The sequence below is a fragment of the Schistocerca cancellata genome, chromosome 6 (assembly GCF_023864275.1).
Source record: "Schistocerca cancellata isolate TAMUIC-IGC-003103 chromosome 6, iqSchCanc2.1, whole genome shotgun sequence".
Classification (NCBI taxonomy): domain Eukaryota; kingdom Metazoa; phylum Arthropoda; class Insecta; order Orthoptera; family Acrididae; genus Schistocerca; species Schistocerca cancellata.
Window position 1 is genome coordinate 551,125,867 of NC_064631.1, and position 22,147 is coordinate 551,148,013.

The window sequence follows — 22,147 nt, forward strand, 5'->3', positions numbered from 1 at the left end:
AGCAAAGAGGGCGTTTGTGGTCAAAAGAAATCTGCTATTATCAGGAAAAGGTCTCAATATGATTAAGAAATTTTTGAGAATGTACATTTGGAGCACAGCATTGTACAGTAGTGAGTCATGAACTGTGGAAAAATTGGGAAAGAAGAGAAGTGAAGCATCTGGGATGAGGCATTTCAGATGGTTTTTGAAAATTAAGTGACTGATAAGATTAGAAAAGAAGATACTCTCCACAGAATTAATGAAGAAAAGAAAACATTTAAAACACTGACAGGAAGAAGGAACAGAATGATAGGATGTGTGTTAAGAAATCAGGGAACAACTTCCATGGTACCTGAGGGAGCTTTAGAGGTAGGCAGAGATTTGAGAACACTGAACAGGTAATTGAAAAGTAAGGTGCAAATGCTGCTCTGAGGTGAAGAGGTTGGCTCCAGAGGGTAATTTGTGTTAAGCTGCATCAAACCAGTCAGAAGGCTGCTGACTCAAAAAAGCTTATTGGTATATCAGTGCATTGCTTTCCATTGACAGGTGAAATGCACTTAATTAACATATTGCTCAGCTGACTTCTTAGACACCATTCTGAAGATAAAATGAATTCTCCAACCAAATTAGCAGTTTAAGTTGTAAGTGATCATAATCATTGCCTTCTCATATGGTTGTTTTTAAACATAGATTGGTAATAAGTGTGTTGTTTCCTTTTCCCTTTTATTAGGAGCAGAAGAGATTAATGGTGTGGGAAGAAAATAAAGAGCTGAAAGAACGTTTAAGTCTTACTCTTCTCCCAGCAACTATGAATCTGCAAGTTGATGTCCCAGAGGATTACAAAGCACAGGTCAGGTTGTGGTTACCTCCAACCTGGGATATAAGCAAAATGAAGTATCCTTTGGTTGTAGATGTGTGAGTATATTTTGTGTTGAATTAACTGTTATTAAAAATAATTGGAAAGACATTAACTGATAACTAATTTAAGCCAAATAGGGCATCTAGAAATAATTAGAAGACCAAACAATTATGAGAAAAGATATTTCTACTTATTTTTACACATTTGTGACAAATTGTCGGGTTGGGACACGAACTTAGGCAACCATCTTTTACAGGCACTGCTCTTCCAACTGAGGGCACGGCATTCATGAAGAGAAACATACCAACTTAAAATTTGAGTAGAACCATGTGAAATGCATGAAAACTCAACTGGAAGGTCAAGCACCACTTTCTGGTCCTAGTTTAGAGTACTCGTCACAAATGTGAAATAAAATAATTGAAAAGAACTACAATAGAGATAAGTGCAGTTACTAAACTTCTTGAAACAATGTGGTGAATTCATTGTGACAGCACTGTCAAAGTATAATGGCATTTTCCACTTTCTGAAATGGTATTATTTTTCAAATAACATAGAGAGAAAGAAAAAGAAGGAAATATTGTTGGAAACTGCAAAAGACCTTCAAAGAAATTATAAATTATTCATTGTTATGAAAGTCATATAGCCAATCATTAACATAATCAAGAATTCAGATCTCCTCTCCTGTAGGCCTATATTATTAGGTTTCCATCATGTAACTGACATTTATGGTGTCTCATTTTCGAACCAACATGTTCCACTCTTTATCACTCTGATTAGTAAAATGCTGGGTTGTTATAGTTAAACTTTCACTATTCGAGTCAGGGTAGACAGAAAACCATTTATCATCTGGATACCCAACTTTATAGAAATGACATCCAGACTGTGTGCTGGAGTATTTGCTTGTTAGTAGTGTTAATATTATGTCAGGACTTGCTGTTAGCCTCAATACAGTGGCATAGGGCTGAAACACAAGCATCAGTGTACATTGCAGTTGCAGACAGTCCACATAGGTGAGCAGGGCCTTACTCATAAACTTATTTTATAAAAACAACAGCAATAGTTCTACTGCTCTTCATGAGTATTGATGCATTAAAGGAATAGGGAGAGGTCCTCTTTCTGTACTGGTTTGAAGAACTTGCTTCAGAAGTTTGAATTAAATGGCAATCTGGAAACTGTTCCTGCAAGCGGCTGACAGCCAATTACACCTGAATTGTTGGAAAAGTTACTGTTGCCATGGTTGAGAATGCTGGATGGAATGTGTGATCTTCAAGCAGAGCATAATCTGTATCATGACAGCTGAACATTCCATGGTCCAGCATTCCACCTGAGATGTTTTGGGTAGCAGTAGAGCAATCTCTAATGTGGTTCCAGGCTGTCATGGATGCAGATTTTCATCACACTGAGCAAATTTGTAACCTGGAATGTAAACATGGTGCACAATTAGTTGATGTTATCGTCTCATGTGGAAATTAAAATGTGTTTCTTTTAATGGTTTATTTGTCGTTTCTCTTCTGTGTGTCCTTAAAAATGTCTCCAAAAAGTTTCAGTATCCTGCAGCCACTCATTTTTCATAGGGCCCCTTTCAAGTAGTGAAAGTTTAATTATAACTACCGTGTACTTTGGGAAGGAGGAAGGAGATGCTGATTTGTGGACAATTAGTAAAGAGCAGTGCAACAAAAGTCTTCATAGATCAGATTTATTTGTAATGTAAGTCAAATTTTGTTTACAATTTAGTGTTAGTCAAACATTTGTCCTGGCAATTCATTTTAATTCATAAATAATTTTTAGGTCTCCAATGGTCTGTACCAATGAAAAATCTGTTAGTATCATATTAAATTATCAAGACCATCATCAAAATGAATCAAAAGTAGTAGATATGAGTGCAAAATTATTTTGCATACACACTGTCCATCTAATGGCTTCTACACTTTTATTGTCAAAATGCTTTATGATGCTGGAAGCTTTTGAACTATAAAACTTGCCTGAAGTAATAATTTTTGTCAACATAGCAGCAGAAACTGTGGTTCTTCCAACTTCTGCTATATATCTATGTGCCATCTCTGATTGGAAGCACATGTAATAATTTAAGGAGTACAAAGAGCAACTCTTCAAATAGTTTGAGTGCTGGATTGTCAATAGGCACAGAAACAAAACTGCAAACTTAGCTAGGTTTTGGATGAATCCTTTTTCAGAGAGCTCTCTCTCTCTCTCTCTCTCTCTCTCTCTCTCTCACACACACACACACACACACACACACACACACACACACACACACACCTGTGTGGTTACCTTGTCCCAACTGACTAAATTCTGCTGGCACTGATGGGTTGTGTCAGATGGAGTGGACCATGGGAGAGAGAAGGTGGGCAGTGGGGGAGAGGGTTGAAGGAGGGAAAAGTGATGACTAAGATTAAACTTACTATGGAGGTTGAAAGTGACAGGATTCTTCCATTCTTGGAAGCCGATAAGCAGTGATCGGTACCTACATGCTAAGAGTTGTCATCCATCATATCAATGCAGTGGAGTCCTTAGGACCCTGGTACACAGAACATATACCATTTCTGATGCTGATAGTTTAACCCAAGTACTTGCACATTTGATGGCTGTTTTTAAGGAAAATGGATACTCAGAGAAGCAGATTCATCGGGCTACAGAGTTTGGACCATCACTGGAGGTGCATAGATTGGCAGCCTTAATTACTTATGCTGGGGGCATATCGTCTAAGATTGGAAGAATTTTAAGGCATTTTAACATGAAGAGTGTATTCTGCCCACCTTCCAAAATTAGGGCACTACTTGGCTCTGTGAAAGATGATTTGACACTTCGGGAGCCTGGTATACACAAAATACCATGTCAATGTGCGAAGGATTACTTCAACCATGGAATTTGCACAGTTTATGTTAGGTGCATGCATGGATTATCTATGTCATATCAGGCTGCAACAGCTGGGAAAATCGGTGGTAGCAGAACATTGTTTAAATGAGTGTCATGGTATGAAAAGAAATCTGATGAAACTGCGATAGTTGCCAACACTTTAAAATTTTTGGGACAGTGTTTATAAAAAGGCAATTGAAATAGGTTGGTGGATAATTTGATTAAAAGGGGCCAATGGGTTTCCTCTCAGCAGCACGTGGAACCCTGTACTGTCCTGCATCAAAACAGAATGTTCTTCAGTCCGGTCAGTCCGAGAGTTTGACAATTGGCTTAGTGCGGTATATCACTGCCGCCAGTGTTCTACTAAGGGTGGCACCACATGCTCAGGCTTGGAGAACAGCAGCTGTGATGGGCAGCGCATGCACTGTGTACAGTACAGAGGCCTATGTAGGATGATTTGCAGCTTTGGCATTAGTTCTCACCGGGACTCAGCAGGAGAAGCAGCATTATCCTGAATTGTAAATTAAATATACATTTTCTTACAAGCAACATATTTTAAATTAACTTTGACATAGCTCCCAGAGTCTCAATCCCTGGATATTTTTGTAACCCTGTACATTACTCTGGTTAGTACAAAGAAACCACAACTGTCCAGGTTAATCCTGGGCATATAGTAAGCCTAACTATAAATTACGCATTGGGTTTTTGTTCAAATTTTCATAGCCAAACGAAGAGGCGGAATGGACAAATGTAACATCAAATTGACCATTGTGAGGAATAGTTTTGATAAAAAGGGGTTTATTTGCTTGAAAGTCATTTGGGCAATAAAAAAAAGTTAATTATTTATTTGAGGGAAAATTGAAATAGTTCATGAGCAGCTGCAACTAGCTGTGTAAATGAAGTATCAAAACGTTTATTTCTTCAAGGCCTTGCTACTTTGCACATAAAAAGTTCCATGGATGTGATGTTTAACTGTCAAAAAGGTTCCTTTGAATCAAGTATTAAATTTAAGACATTCTGAGAACAGAACACGCTGGGAAGGCAAATGAGATGTCAAAAAGTTCAACCCATCAAGGCCCAGTTGTTTTGTGCATAAGAAATTATTTTAGTGTGATATTTAACTGTCAAAGTGGATTTCCTTGAATCAGATACTAAATTCAGGACATTTTGAGAATAGGATACACTATAAAAGCAGATGAGAAGTCAAAAAGATCATGCTTTCTGAACAAAACTTAAACTAAAACTCCTTTTTTTTAAAAAAAAAAAATATTTGGTCATATGTATTGTGAAATGATTTGTCTAGAACCAAGAAGAAACAGATTAGAGAAACATTTGACATGAAACTTCCTGGCAGATTAAAACTGTGTGCTGGACCGAGACTTGAACTCGGAACCTTTGCCTTTCGCGGGCAGGTGCTCTATCATTGGAGCTACCCAAGCACGACTCACGACGTGTCCTCACAGCTTCAATTCTGTCAGTACCTCATCTCCTACCTTCCAAACTTCACAGAAGCTCTTCTGCAAACCTCATTCTGGGAACATCCCACAGGCTGTGGCTAAGCCATGTCTCTGCTATATCCTTTCTTCCAGGAGTGCTAGTTCTGCAAGGTTCACAGAAGAGCTTCAGTGAAGTTCGGAAGGTAGGAGACAAGGTACTGGCAGAATTAAAGCTGTGAGGATGGGTTGTGAGTTGTGCTTGGGTAGCTCTGATGGTAGAGTACTTGCCGGCGAAAGGCAAAGGTCCCAAGTTCGAGTCTTGGTCCGTCACATCGTTTTAATCTGCCAGGAAGTTTCATATCAGTGCACATTCTCTCATTCTGGAAACATTTGACATGTCTTTAAATGTACTTCAAACCATGTACAGCAAATGAGATGCTGATTGAGAATTTAAAGTTTGAGGTTTGACTCAGAATCTTAGAACTTTAAAGAGCACTAGAGGATATTTGTCTAGTGGAGTATGTAGACTGTGCAGTTTACTGGTGTGTGGCCTTGACATATTTCTATCACCCATGCCTAAAGGTGTAAAAGAGTTTCAGCAATTTTTCAATCCAAAAATTTTTCAATAGATATTCCTTCAAATATCAAGAAAGAGAATGGCATTCTTAATTGGCACCTCATTTACTGTATATGATTTTGATCATCATTCAAAGTCATGTAAAATGTTTCTCCTCTATATTTTCTTTATTAATTTTGGATAAATCATTTGATGAAACATTTTATTGTTTGTTTTTGTGTAGCTTGTATGTCAGTGCTCTTACTACACCTACAACACTCATGAGTGGCATTCAGTAAGTAATGCAACACATTTTATTTTTGAAAGTAGGTTGGCTTTATTCAGGATTCCAGTACACCATATAAGTCCCCACTCTCTTAGCTACAAAATCCTATTTTTCAATGTAATCTCCATTCAATATGACCCGCCTTATGCCATGTTGCTGGGAGGGCCTGTATGCTCCCGTGATACCCCTCTGCTGGTTGACACCAGAGGCAACATCTCGCTGCATCAATAACCTCCCCATTATCCATGTACTGCTTCCTGTGAAGTGAATCTTCCATTAGGCCAAACAGATGGAAGTTGGAAGGTGCTTGGTCTGGGCTGTAGGGTGGATGGGGAGAAACAGTTCAGTCAAGTTTTGTGAGTTCCTCTCAGGTGCACAGACATGTGTGAGGGCTTGCAGTGTCATAGAGAAAGAGAAGTTTGTTTGCATTTTTGTAACAAAGAACATTCTGAAGTCATTTCTTGAATTTCCTGAAGTTAACACAGTACACTTCAGAGTTGATTGTTGCACTGTGAGGGAGAATATCAAACAGAATAACATCTTCAGAGTTCCAGAAGACAGTCAGTATGACTTTTCCAGCTGAGGATGTGGCTTTGAACTTTTTCTTCAGTGGAGAGGTTGTGTGATGCCACTCCATGGATTGTTGTTTTGTTTCTAGTTCAAAGTGATGAACCCTTGTTTCATTGTCTGTGATGATGTTCAACAAGAAATTGTCATGGTCAGCCTCGTAACACACAAAACATTCCACACAGATGGTCCTTCATTGCTCTTTATGGTCTTATGTTAGGTGGCAAGGAATCAAGTGGGCACCTACCTTTGAGTACCCTAATTGGTGATGAACAAGTATGTCGGCACTATCAACAGAGATGTCCAATTGTGCAGCAAGGTGTTTGATCGATTGTGAGTCATCAGTCACCTCGAATAAGAGTGTCCGCATGTTCAAATGTTGCAGGATTCACAGCTGTGTGCAGCTGACTAGCAATCTGGTTGTGATGATGACAGACACCTAACACAATGACTCACCATGATTTTGTTCACTGCTAGGTCTCCATAGACATTATGCAATGACCTACAAATATCTGCAGTACTCTGGTTTTCTGCCAAATGGAAACTCAATGACAGCATTCTGCTTGGAATGCACCTACATTACGGACACCATTTTGAAGGTTATGTATAGTGTTGCCACCTATTCGAACTTCATGTAACTATAGAGGCTGAAGTGTAAATATTCCATGATGTACCAAAACAAATGCCACATTTTTTTCCCACTTAAATTTCCCAAGAAAAAAAGTGTTGCATTACTTATTGAATGCCCCTCATAGCTATCAGAATACATGGGCTCTTGGATATATATTCCATGTAATTCTACTATTTAAATTAAACAGATCATGATTTCTTTTTCAGTATATAGACAGCTGATAGTGCTCTGTGTAATGTTACGTAAATGATTTGTCTGAAGTACAGTATCAAATAAAAACAGCAGCTTAGTAACGGAAGAGGAGGGCAGTGGTTAAAGTACGTAGCTGGTTTTCTCTCATTATATAAGAACACATATAAAGTAATTTTGAAGAAATTCCCACAATTAATCAGTATGAGATGGTTAATACTAGTCATAATGTGTTGTTAGTATATTTTACAGAAGTATGGTGCGGTAGTTGCTTCCACCTGTTAATGTATAACATGATGAATTCCACATCCTGACTTCTCTCCTTCATAATGAGATTTATAGGACATGATGTGTGAATGAGTGAATACTAAGTACGTATGCATTGTATATTTGGCATTGGAATACCTCATCCAGTGGATTTAAAATTGTGCTTCAGTGCTTCTTCCATGCATTTATTCTTGTTTGTTGGCCAAATTTCTGTCCTAGTGATTGTTTATTCACGATACTGAGTAGCGTAAATCTGAGTCTTAGAGTTTGTATTTGTTTAGATATAAGTTTATTTCTGAATCTCAAAAGTTGCTCTTACCATACAAATCTGTGTAACTTTTGCCATCAGTTTACGCTATTTTTCATCATTCTACCTTACTCCTGTTCCTGGAAAAGAAGATTCTCGAAGTTTGATATATATGTTTTTCAATCTCTTTACATTCTTGCAAGCAATACCCAATCTGCTGTTGCTTTGGTGAATGAGAAGAAAGTCCATTTCAACTAGCTCTGAAGCATACCAGTATTATTATAATAATAAAATATTTATCATAATATCATGTAACATATTGAAAATCTAATTTGCAGGTTCAGTGCACCGTCTTCCTGTGACATAACAGATAAATATGAGGTGGACTGGAGAACATATTTAACAGTAAACAGGAGTGTTGTATATGCTGTTATTGAAGGAAGGGGATCAGGCTGCAAAGGTGACAGGATAATGCATGAAGTTTATAGAAATCTTGGCCAGTTTGAAGTTGAAGATCAAATTCATGTTACAAGGTAAAAGTACTGCATATTTATCTTCTTAATTTCACATAAAACTGATTTCTCATTATAACAGTGCTTCAGAACTGAGCTCGACAACAAAAAGGCTAATGTTGTTACATCAATAGCTTTGCTGATGCATCACTTCCTGTGAGGGAAACATACGCACATCAAAAAAAAATGTTTTGCATCACCTCAGTTCCAAGAGATCTGGATCCTGTACAGAAAATTGGAATAAAGATGAACATAAACATCATTTCCGCCCTTTTTATTGCTCATGAAAACCACACATTGCATGTTGTACCACCATACAGCGAGACCTTCAGAGGTGGTGGTCCAGATTGCTGTGCACACCAGTACCTCTAAGACCCATTAGCACATCCACTTGCATTGATGCATGCCTGTATTTTTTGTGGCATACTATCCACAAGTTCATCAAGGCACTGTTGGTTCAGATTGTCCCACGCCTCAACGGCGATTCGACGTAGATCCCTCAGAGTGGTTGGTGGGTCTCGTTGTCCATAAACAGCCCTTTTCAATCTATCCCAAGCATGTTCGATAGGGTTCATATCTGGAGAACATTCTGGACACTCTAGTCGAGTGATTTCATTATTGTGAAGGAAGTCATTCACAAGATGTTCATGATGGAGGCATGAATTGTCACCCGTGAAGACAAATGCTTCGCCAATATGCTGCCGATATGGTTGCACTATCGGTCGGAGGATGGCATTCACTTATCATACAGTCATTACGGTGCCTCCCATGACCACCACCAGTGTACATCGGCTCCACATAAAGCCACTCCAAAACAGGAGGGAACCTCCACCTTGCTAGACAGTGTGTCTAAGTCATTCAGCCTGATTGGGTTGCCTCCAAACACCTCTCTGACAATTATCTGGTTGAAGGCATATGTGACACTCATCAGAGAAGAGAACATGATGCCAATCCTGAGTGGTCCATTCGGCATGTTGTTTGGCCCGTCTGTATCGCACTGCATGGTGTTGTGGTTGCAAAGATGGACCATACCACAGTCTTCGGGAGTGAAGTTACGCATCATGCAGCCTATTGCACACATTTTGAGTCATAACATGACATCCTGTGGCTGCACGAAAAGCATTATTCAACATGGTGGCATTGCCGTCAGTGTTCCTCCGACCCATATTCCGTAGGTAGCGGTCATCCACTGCAGTAGTAGCCCTTGGGTGGTCTGAGCGAGGCATGTCATCGACAGTTGCTGTCTCTCTGTGTCTCCTCCATGACCGAACAACATCGCTTTGGTTCACTCCGAGACACCTGGACATTTCCCTTGTTGAGTGCCCTTCTTGGCACAAAGTAACAATGCGGACATGATCGAACCGAGGTATTGACCATCTAGGCATGGTTGAACTACAGACAACATGAGCCATGTACCTCCTTCCTGGTGGAAATGACTGGAATTGACTGGCTGTTGGACGCCCTCTCTCTAATAGGCACTGCTCATACAAGGTTGTTTGCATCTTGGGGTGGGTTTAGTGACATCTCTGAACAGTCAAAGGGACTGTGTCTGTGATACAATATCCACAGTCAATGTCTATCTTCAGGAGTTCTGAGAACCGGGGTGATGCAAAACTTTTTTTGATGTGTGTAGTTGCCAATGTAAGTAGATTATTTCAGAAAATGTTTATACACGCAAGATATGCTGCCGTGCTTTCATGTAAAACTTTTTTTAAGTCTTTCTCCTTTAAAACTGTTTCAAGTGCTTCTCTTGTTGTAGTGAAGAAACTGCCACAGAGACTGTGGTCATGTGTGTGTGTGTGTGTGTTGCATTTGCATGAGTATGTGTGTTTCTATTTTCAACAAAGGCCTTGTTGGCTGAAACCTCACTTTCCATCACTTTTTGTTGTGCTTATCTGTGAGTCAGCATCTCCACTATATGGTGAGTAGCAACTACCCTTTTCGAAATATTGTTTCATTCAATCCTGGATTTTTCACAGTTTTTATTACTTAACTTGTTGTCTGTAAATGATTATTTAAGGTATAATTTGTTTATAGCAAAGATATTCCTTAAGTTAAGCCATAAAAAATGTGAATGCTTCATTCATTTTACCTTTACTGCCACCAAAATGAACTGCTATATTGAAAAACATGTAAACTTAATTGTTTCTAGGAGACTTTTGGATATATTGAACTTCATTGAGAGTTCTAAAATTGCTGTATGGGGCTGGAATTATGGCGGTTATGTGACATCACAAATCATGGCAAAAGACAAAGGAAACATATTCAAGTGTGGCATCGCTGTTTCACCCATAACTAGTTGGCTGCACTATCGTATGTTTTAAAGTTCTGATATGAATAACTACATTTAGTGTTTATTAGTAACATTATTTGATTAGTCTAATAAATATGTTTATGTTGTCCAGATGCCATGTACACAGAGCGATATATGGGCCTCCCTACAGTGGAAGATAATCTTGAGAACTATGTTACATCAGATGTTCTCAACGATACTGAGAACATAAGGAACAAAAAATTCTTTTTAATTCATGGAACAATGGATGACAATGTTAACTATCAACATTCTATGCTGCTTGCTAAAAATCTACAGAGTAAAAATATTCTTTTCAGGCAAATGGTAAGTGTCTATTCTGAAGAGACTAATTTTAGTATTCAGACTACAATTAATCATGATAATTGACTGACTGACCACTTTTATGTCACTACCTCCTTGCAGAGCTATGCAGATGAAAGGAATGATCTCTTCCAAGCCCGTACACATCTTTATAAGACAATGGAAAAATATTTGGAAGAATGTTCAGTTTTAGAGTGGTAAAGATACAGTGTACTGATGATCTTGAGCATATTTCAAGAACTGTCATGATTGTTCATTGAACTAAATACAATTAAAACATATTTTCTCTGTCACTCTCAAGAATCCAAAAGTAGTAAATGTCTTCGTAACTCTCACTGCTAAAGCATGGAACTACACTTTATGGGTTCTATACTTTAACGTTGTCAAAATATTGTAAAACATTTTGTAATGGGAATATACTCATAGACAAACTGTAAATATATTTGTATAAAAGCTATTGAAAAACCAGCCAAAAGAAAGACTAAAACATAAATTTCTTCTTTTGTATTCTGTATATTACTCTTCTGGTGTCTTCTGATTGCCAAAAATGTAATAACCAAACTCATACAACTCCAGAATAGTTTGTGTGTGGCTTTTCAGATTGCTCTCTGTATTTTTCACAAGGACCCAGTTACCTCAGAAGCAAATTTGACTTATGAATGTTTGTTCTCACATCTGTTCTCCATTTGAATCTACTTTGTAAATAGGATAATGACCTGTTTTTTCACTAGATTGTGTATGTTTAACTTTGACCTTTCAAATATTTACCAAATAGCACCTTTTAAATTTATGGCTTCTGCTAGGCAAGACAATAATGTGGAATGCATTTGTTTATACTGAGTGACAAAAAATTCCAGATTGGTATCACATTGGTGAGTGTCTTCCACAGAAATATATCTGACATGTTTACATGATTCTTCAGAGTGAATTCTCAAGTACTGTCTGCACTGTGACTAGCATATCACAGGTGTTGCAAATTAGTTGCTGTCAATGTAATGTTATTTACGTCTGCTGATGCGTATAAGAAATTGTTGTAACATTCTGGAAAACAACAGCTTTTAGAATAAATATCTAGGATATAAAATAATTGTGCTTGTGGAGACAGTTCATTGCTTAACAATACACCATATTATCTTAAGAACTAATGGTATGCAAAATCATAGAATGAAACATGTAGAAAAGAAACTAGCCATCAATCCACAAGTACATGAAATAACCTAATGATATTTTACACAAATCATATCAGCCATAAAATGAATCTATTTGAGGAAATGAGATCCTCACTGGTCATTTTCTGACCTCATGGACCATTCTAAATCTACTGGCTCACTAATAAACAACAAAAAACATATTTTGCTCACATGTGCTCATCACTGTAAATGAAAGAACCCTTATTAAATATTTAATTATAAATAAATATGACCTGTTTATAGCTCCTTGAGTGTTTTTCAATGCTGCTCTTACAATTTACTTAGGTTGCGCCATATTCAAATGACATGCTACTGTATTAATTACTAAAATAAATAATTACTTTATTAATTATTAAATACATCTTAAATTAGCATACATAACACATTAGGAGAATGGGACAAGTTATGGCCTCAAAACTCTGTATTCATATTACATACATATGTTAAGGATTTAGAGTTCTAGGACATTACCATCAATCAAACATAATTAAAATGTGTGTGATACAAGGTGATCAGTGATGATAACTGGCACTTTCAGCTATCATTTGACGTATTGCTTTTGACTGTGCCTTTATGCATGTATGTGCTGTTAACTTTGTGTGTTTGTTGTAGAAATACTGATTTATGCGAACTATTGTAAGTTTCTTAATTTTTTAGTACAGCTCTTGTTGGTTACTTGTAATGAGTTTGTCTCATTGGTACAAAAATTTTTGTGTATCTTGAACTTATATAGCATTAGATGAAGATGTGAAAATTGATTTCTGTAGTATCAGCATGGGTTCTTTTCATAGCTTGACATGAGGCCTGGCATTATAGCTTCACGTTCTGTCTCATTGTCAGGCTAGTCACTTAGCTGCTTCATACGGTGCCTGGGAAATTCTTTTGCCCAGCGCTCCTCTAGTGCCACCTGGAAACACAACTCTACTTCACAGAGTTTGCAATAGCCTCAGTCCTGTGTTTACAATTCTCACCCACTGTTGGCCATGCAGTGAGTGTTGCCTTACAGAGTGAGTACTGAGAATTATAAATGAAAGGACTGAACAATACAAAAACTCCTGTATAACTGAAGTTGTCTTTGTTAGTGAGTAATTTATCTAACAATGGAAACTCCAGTTAGGAGTATATTATTGAGTAATTTATCTGCCATATAAAATACTCACAGTAAGCTGTGTCATAAATTTATCTTTGCACCAATGATGTAATATACTGAATTTTGTAATCTCTTTCAAGCTTTGTAAATATATTTTATTATATTCACACAGTCAAATGCTGTGGTGCTGTAACACTGTGTGTGTGTGTGTGTGTGTGTGTGTGTGTGTGTGTGTACTTCACAAATATTAATATCCATTGCTGTGGTAATGGGGTAAAATTTCAATATTTAATTATATTCCTGCAAATCCAAACTACCAAACATTCTCTACATATTGCAAACCAAGCATGTGAAGCCAGAAATTCTAAAGCATTCATGAAGGGCAAGAATAAAGCACCTGAAATGACAGTGTGCCATGGAAATGCATCATGCCAATTAAATTAGTTAGTAATGACTAAAACAGAACACTGTGTGTAAGCTGTTGTAATTTCAGACACTGGAAAATCTGAGATGGAATGAGGACAATATGAAATGGGTAGATGGCTATTCACAACATACAGAAGGTGCTGAGCAGCAGAAAGGCACATTAAAAGAAGACCAGCTGCTGGATATTATAATCTGTCAGACAGGATCCTCCTTCAGATCCAGTAAAACAAACAAACAGACACACACACACACACACACACACACACACACACACACACACACACACATTCATTCACTCAACTCACATACACAAACATGGCCACTGCCATCTGTGGCTGCTAAGGCTGCACTGTGGTCAGCAGCAATCTTGGCTGGGGTGGGATGTGGGGTACAGAAGAGACATGGGGCAAGGAGGGAGAGGGGTAGCAGAGTAAGGGGAAGATGCTGTAGTGCTGCCTGTGGGAGTGTACAGTAGGGACAGGGCATGGACAGGTTGCTGGGCTCAAGGTGGGAAAAGGGGAGAGGAGAGAGGCAGAGAAGGGAAAATAACTAAGCAGATGCTTCAGGGGGATAGCATGTGCGTGTGAGGTTGGAATGTGGCAAGGAAAGGAATGGGGATAGTGAAGGTTGAGGTCAAGAGGGTTGCAGGAATAGAAATCATGTTGTAGGAGAGTACCCACATGCCAAATTCAGAAGATTTGTTGTTAGTGAGAAAAAATGGGATGTTGAGGATATTTCTCATTCTAGAGCACAACAATAGATAGTCAAACCCCTGGCAGAGAACATGTTTCATTTGTTCCAGTCAAGGATGATACTGAGTAACAAGATGGGCTTTTGTGGCCAATTATTAGGTATGTAGGGAATGGTAGGTGAATGAGGAGGCAATACACAGTAGGTCCATTTCTGGACAAGTGGATAGAGTAGTTTTGGTCTGTGAAGACCTCCCACCATATTTTGAGAGGGGCTGCTCATCACAGCAGATGTGACAACCAGAGCTGGCTAGATTGTATAAAAAGAACTTCTTGGCACAATATGTGTGGCAGCAATCAATATGGAGGTATTGTTGATGGCTGATAAGTTTTATGTGAATGGAGATACTGATAGTGCCATCTGTGAGGTAGAGATCAACATCAAAGGAAACAGCTTATTGGTATGAGGAGGGTAAGGACAGTCTATCCACATTGATGTAGTGTACCAACTTAGCTGCTAACACCATGAGCCATTCTATGTGGATGCTGTCAGTCAGCATGAATGGCCACTGCATAACAGTGGGAAAGAGACAGCTGGACCACCCAGTTTCTATGCATGCCACCTATAGTGGCAACTTCTGCCACCGAATGTATCAGGATGACCAAGTGTAGTGGAAAGAGGTAGAAAGCACCATATTAAGACTCGTCCGAGCTATCCATCATCAGGATGCTGATAGTTGACTCAGCGGTCTGTGTCCCTGCTGACTCAGCGCCGCTTGGGGTGAGCGCAGGCGGCCAGCTGCGTCCTTCTCGCTGGTGTGGCTGAGATTGCAGTGACAACGAGCGCCCAAGATCTGGCTTCCTAAACTGCTGCCCTCGCCTTAGGATGCCTCCAGCGTGTGTTGGAAGTCAGGACACATGCCCACAGCAGTGAGCCGAAGAGTGGCCCACCGCTGGCTGGCAGCCTATGGACCCCGCGTCGGCCTCAGAGGGTCCAACCAGCAACCCGCCGTGGACTGGAACACTGGCGCCCCATCTGCTGCTGTGTGTAGCTGGTGGTGTGACACACTCTGCCATCCAGGAGAGCTGCCACACATCAGTGCATCTCGTTAGAAACCTCCACCTGTTTATACGCAGCTGTGCACCTCTGTTTTTCCATACGCACTGCTTCGCGTCACGTACTCATAACATGCTAGGTTGGCCAGGGGGATCCTTCTGCCTATGATTTACGACATGCAAAACTGCTATGTATACTCTCTCAGCACTTTGACAGCCCTGTGGCCTCTATTCTATTTCGCAACTGTTGGTATGTGTGACTCACTGCAATCTGGCCCCCACCTGGCTGTAACTTGTGCTCAGAATATTGCACAAAACTAACTTTCCCTATCCTGAATGGTTGTGCCGCTACACACCCAATATGGTGTACCTGACTTTGACAACTGTTTCACACCTATGCTATCTCAGTTCTTCACACCAGCACCAACTTTTCTGAATTGTGCAGGTGGGAACTCTCCCTACAACATGTCCTTCAACCTTCACTAATCTCCCTCTCCAGCTGCCTCCATCTACTTGCCTTCCCCCACTCCAGTGTCACATTCACATATACCTGCTATCCCCCCTCCTTTCCCCCTCCAATGGACCTACATAGTTATTTCTCGTTCCTTATATCTCCTTTGCCGCAGAGCTTCCTGATGATGCCGTACCTAGCAGCCTGTCATAGTCTCCTTGTCACATCTCCAGACACTCCCACAGGCATCACTATAGCATCTTCACTCACCCCTAACCTGTTAGCCTTCTCCCTCCACAGCATCCATGCCTCTTCTGCTCTAGCCAAGATCACTGCTCACTGCAGTCAAGCATTAGTGCCTGGAGATGACAGTGGTCATATGTGTATGTTTGAGTTGTATGTGTATAAATATGTACAAGTGTGTTTCTGTATCTGTTAAGGACTCTGAAAGCTTACAGTATCCAACACTCTTCTTTTAATGTGCCTGTCTGCCACTAAACAGCTCTTTTATGCAGTGAGCAAACATTTATCTGTTCATATTGTAGTTACTGCAGTTTTTCACATACCTTGCACAAACTTCAAATTCAGAATGGAAAAAGTTAAGCCAAATTATTATTATGGAGAGAGCTGTGGTACCAGATTTTCTGAGTGCTGAAAATAATGTCCCCACAACTCACTCTCTCACGGAGTCACAGATTCCAATATCACTGCTTGCTACATCTATCCAACATCACCCTTATGAGTGAATGAAAGTTCGAAAGGGGAACCAACACCCACCTGAATTCTGAAAATGTGTTTGGTATTTGAGACTGAGTTTATGTTGACAATTTGCTTCCTAGGAAGAATTCATAACTCTGTTACTTGGGGGGGGGGGGGGGGGGGGGACAATTTTCAGTATTTAGGAGATCTTGTACCATAGCTGGGCACCTGCTGTACACATCCTCTGAGCAATGTACAGCTATTATAGTTGTCATAGTACTGGTGTGCATTATCAATGCCGCCAAAGCTGGAGTAAGCAGTCATGCAGAAAACTGTGACTGCATATTTCAGCAGGTGGCGTGGTATCTTCTGATGGTTAATTTCATTTCCAGATTTTATGAAGCTCTGAGTATCTACTCATAAATAATAAAATATTATACCACAGTCTAGATTACATATAGAACTATGACCATTCTTACAGTCATGTCACTCAATGCCATCATTCAGAGCAAGGTGAAAGTATCCATGCTAAGCAATATTTCAGTGTACGATTTTTCCAGTAACTATATTTTTCACCATGGGAGACTACATGTCTCTTAACAGCAATTACTAATTTAGTTACTGAACTGCATAACTCACAAATGGGACATCCAGTTCAAGTTCTCCAAGTCCTTGGTGGAGTGCTAAAAAGGGGAAATACACAAAAACTCTTCCCTTTTGTGGATACTACTGTGTCTTATTAGAAATGTTGCAATTAAGTTAAGTCTAGTTTAACTAGGAAAGTAAATAAATAATTAATGTGATTATTGCCATTTCTTGTTATTTTGAAAAGTGTATAACTGTGCATAAAACAGAAATAGTATTACTATGTTCTTCAGGTAGCAGTGAATATAGGTAGTTACAATATGTTATCAAAAGTATCCAGACAGCCCCAAAAACATATGTTTTTCATATCAAGTGCATTTTGCTGCCACCTCCTGACTCATGGACTTCAAATGTGGTCAGGTGATTGGATGTCACTTGTGTCATACATCTGTACGCGAGATTTCCACACTCCTAAACATCCCTAGGTCCACTGTTTCTGAAGTGACAGTGAAGTTGAAACATGATGGGACACTTTCTGTTGACTGACAGACATCGTCGACAGTTGAAGAGGGTCATAATGTGTAATAGGCAGACATGTATTCAGACCATCACATAGGATTTCCAAACTATATCAGAATTCACTGCAAGTGCTATGACAGTTAGGCAGGAGGTGAGAAAACTTGGATTTCATGGTTGAGCAGCTGCTCATAAGCCACACATCACGCTGGTAAATGCCAAATGACACCTCGCTTAGTGTAAGGAGTGTAAACATTGGACAATTTAACAGTGGAAAAATGTTGTGTGGAGTGACAAATCATGGTACACAATGTGACGATCTGATGGCAGGGTGGGGGTATAGCAAATGCCTGGTGAACGTCATCTGCAAGCATGTGTAGTGCCAACAGTAAAAGTCAGAGGCAATGGTGTTGTGGTGTGGTCATGTTTTTCATGGAGAGAGCTTGCATCCCTTGTTGTTTTGTGTGGCACTACCACACACAGCACAGGCCTACATTGATGTTTTAAGCTCCTTCATGCTTCCCACTGTTGAAGAGGAATTAGGGGATGGTGATTGTGTCTTTCAACATGATCGAGCACCTGTTCATAATGCATGGCCTGTAGCAGAATGGTTACACAACAATAACTTCCCTGTAATGGACTGGCCTGCACAGGGTCCTGACCTGAATCCTATAGAACACCTTTGAGGTGTTTTGGATGGCCGACATCATGCCAGGCCTCACCGACCAACATTGATACCTCTCCTCAGTGCTGCACTCCATGAAGAATGGGCTGCCATTACCCAAGAATCCTTCCAGCACCTGATTGAATGTATGTCTGTGAGAGTGGAAGATTTCATGAAGGCTAAGGGTGGGCCAACACCTTAATGAATTCAAGCATTACCGATGGAGGGTGCCCCGACCTTGTAAGTCATTTTCAGCCAGGTGTCCAGATACTTCTGATTTATTCTAGAAATAAATTAAAACTGTACTTCTGGTAAAAAATTCACTTAATTCTCATCAGCCATTTGATCCCTGCTGCTAGATAAAAGTCTCCTCTAGACTTTAGCTATATGCCTCCATGTTGGTCCTAACAATTCCCATCCCGAGTCTCTGCATTGATCTGTGATTAGTCTTCTGTTTTTGAGTGGTTTCTGCATTAAAATTCCACTGGCTACAAAGTTTAATTTTTTGACACATTGCAAGCTGGATTTTGAAAATCTTATTAATTTACCGTAGCACATTAGGCCACTATTATTTTTTAATTATTTTACTATCCATCTATCTTTAATGCCCTAAACACAAAAACACATCAGCTGGTCCTGTAGTGAATTTATACACTCCTGGAAATGGAAAAAAGAACACATTGACACCGGTGTGTCAGACCCACCATACTTGCTCCGGACACTGTGAGAGGGCTGTACAAGCAATGATCACACGCACAGCACAGCGGACACACCAGGAACCGCGGTGTTGGCCGTCGAATGGCGCTAGCTGCGCAGCATTTGTGCACTGCCGCCGTCAGTGTCAGCCAGTTTGCCGTGGCATACGGAGCTCCATCGCAGTCTTTAACACTGGTAGCATGCCGCGACAGCATGGACGTGAACTGTATGTGCAGTTGATGGACTTTGAGCGAGGGCGTATAGTGGGCATGCGGGAGGCCGGGTGGACGTACCGCCGAATTGCTCAACACGTGGGGCGTGAGGTCTCCACAGTACATCGATGTTGTCGCCAGTGGTTGGCGGAAGGTGCACGTGCCCGTCGACCTGGGACCAGACTGTAGCGACACACGGATGCACGCCAAGACCGTAGGATCCTACGCAGTGCCGTAGGGGACCGCACCACCACTTCCCAGCAAATTAGGGACACTGTTGCTCCTGGGGTATCGGCGAGGACCATTCGCAACCATCTCCATGAAGCTGGGCTACGGTCCCGCACACCTGCATTGCTGCGAAAGGTGGATATACACTGTACTAGTGCCGACATTGTGCATGCTCTGTTGCCTGTGTCTATGTGCCTGTGGTTCTGTCAGTGTGATCATGTGATGTATCTGACCCCAGGAATGTGTCAATAAAGTTTCCCCTTCCTGGGACAATGAATTCACGGTGTTCTTATTTCAATTTCCAGGAGTGTATAAGTATTCATTGTCCCCCATAAATTGAACCGGTAAGGACCTTCATGAATATGGAACAAATCAAAGTAAAAATTAACGGAAGTGAAGTTATTCATATGAAACATAATATGTACCAATACACTGTGTTAATAATAAACAATCACTGTACTTCTTAATGCCATTATTGCTTCCAGCTAAAGTATCTTTGTAACCATGTAGGAAATCCACTGCTTTGAAAACAGCTACTTCTTCTTCAGCTACATTAAACAGCTGTTGTTCATCTACACTCAAATCTACATCTACACTCTGCAAATCACTGTAAAATGTATAGCAGTGTGTACTTCCCATTGCACCACTTATTAAGGATTCTTTCCATTCCAGTTACATTTGGTGAATGCTAAAAATGATGTTTTAATGCCCAAGTGTGTAGTAAGTGTAATCTCCTTTTAGTTTGTAAGGGAGTGATAAATAGGGGGGTTGTAGTACATTAAACAATGGAAAATCCAGGGTGGAATAACAACAATATTATGAAAAGCATAGAGGCACTGAGTCACAGACAGGCACAATGAGAGGACTCCTAATATTTAAGATTTTTGACAAAATGTCCTCCTTCTGTTTCTGAAGGATTAAGTGTTAGCAATTTTTCCTTGTGCCTTTCTGTGGCTCAATGCCTTTGCTAGATGGTGGGTAACAGTCCATCCTTTTCACATGGCTGTAGTGTATTTTTAGATTTCTCACTTAATGCCGCTTCTTGAAACCCTCCGTTCATGATTTTCAGTTCCTCCATGTGTGGGTCCTGCCCACTCATTGCTTATAGGGTGCCTATAGGATACTGCATTCCTGGAATGCTATATAATTCAGGCAAATCACATTAATAGTTTCCATTGCAAATAAGAAGATTGACAAGAATTAACTTTAAATTTACAACAGTGTTGCAAGCGATGGGAGACATGCAAACAATTAAAGTCCTTTGCTGTATACAAGGTCCATGTAAACAATTGATATGGATCACATGTCACTGTTATCATAGGGCCCTCCTAGTAGTATGTGAATACTGTCCACCCGAGGCTGGCAGGAGCGACGCTTATATTCTCTTTCGCTAGAAGTCACTCCTGTCATGGTGCGCTCCTAGTCAGCGGGCTGTTGGCTGATATCATCTCACCACCTTCTTTGCTCTTGCTATCTTCATCTTCATGCCAGCAATTGTTGATACTCCAGAACATTCCTCCCTCCCAAAGCAACAGACCATAGTCGTGTAAGGAGTGCGACCATGGCAGGGGGAGACAGGAGTGTGGGTGCAGTGCCAGGCCAGAAGCTGTGGTTGCAGGGGCCGTTAAGCTTCCAGCTGTACCCCACCATCTGGCTTGTGCTCTGGTGGAAACGTTCCTGAGAAAACGACCAATAGGGTATGGGTCCACCTCCTGCTGCCATGAACCAGGTGAAGAAAGTGGTGACTGCTGCAGTGTGGGTGAGTCCAGCTCCATTGGTAAGACAAGAGGAGGCGGAGGAGGCAAAGGCTCCGTCTCCATGGGTTTGTCCCGCACTGTTGTGAGGACACCATCTGGCAGCTGCTGTGGCTGCGCTGTCTTCTGGATCCATGAATCTGGGGAAAGAGAGACTGAAAGATCATTGTGTACATGACAGAGGTGAAGTTGGTTTTGATGGTGACACTGCAATCCTTCTGAACCTGAAAGAAGATACGTGCAAGCACCAAGTCAACGGATGATCTCACCTTGCACCAGCCGTCTGTTGCCCCTAAAAACCCTGTAAAAGACAATATCATGTGGCGTGAGGTGATACTTGCAGCCTTCCCTGGGTGCTGGATGTTAAGAATGGTGGAGGAGATGGAGCAATGTGCAATGGCGGCGGCTGTGAAGCAATTCTGCAGGCAGTTGTCCATCTCATGGGTGCAAATGATCTGAGGCGAGAAACAGTTGCAATGCTTGATCCCTGGTTGTGTGCAGAGTGAAGTTTGGCCATCTGCAGCTTGAAGGTTCTGACAAAACATTCCGCTTCACCATTTGACTGTGGATGGAATGGTGCACTAGTTAGATGCTGTATGCCATTGTGTTCACAGAATGTTTCAAATTCATTTGACAGGAACTGAGGTCTGTTGTCTGACACTATGACTTCAGGTAAACCTTCAAGGTAAAAAATAGAGGACAACACCTGAATTATGCTACATGACATTGTTGAGTTCATTGGCACAGCAAATGGAAACTTGCTATACAAGTCAACCACAATCAACCAATGAGTGTTCCAAAAAGGTTCTGCAAAGTCTATGTGCACACATTGCAGTGGTGATTGCGACTTAGGCCAAGCATAGAATTTTTGTGG

General features: G+C 40.5%; 1 protein-coding gene across 2 annotated transcripts in view; it reads left to right on the top strand.

Annotated features, from left to right (window-relative positions):
* Window positions 1-13,468, top strand: part of LOC126190848 (venom dipeptidyl peptidase 4-like) — a 290,630-nt gene extending 277,162 nt beyond the window's left edge. The window contains exons 12-16 of one of the 2 annotated variants that reach the window (XM_049931435.1): window positions 710-894; window positions 8,230-8,424; window positions 10,556-10,716; window positions 10,809-11,020; window positions 11,120-13,468. In XM_049931435.1, the coding sequence (XP_049787392.1) occupies window positions 710-894; window positions 8,230-8,424; window positions 10,556-10,716; window positions 10,809-11,020; window positions 11,120-11,218 (852 nt within the window). In that variant the 3' untranslated portion in view covers window positions 11,219-13,468. Of the gene's footprint in view, window positions 1-709; window positions 895-8,229; window positions 8,425-10,555; window positions 10,717-10,808; window positions 11,021-11,119 lie in introns of those variants that run through there. The other variant, XM_049931436.1, reaches the window with a different exon arrangement.
* Window positions 13,469-22,147: the final 8,679 nt, after the last annotated feature.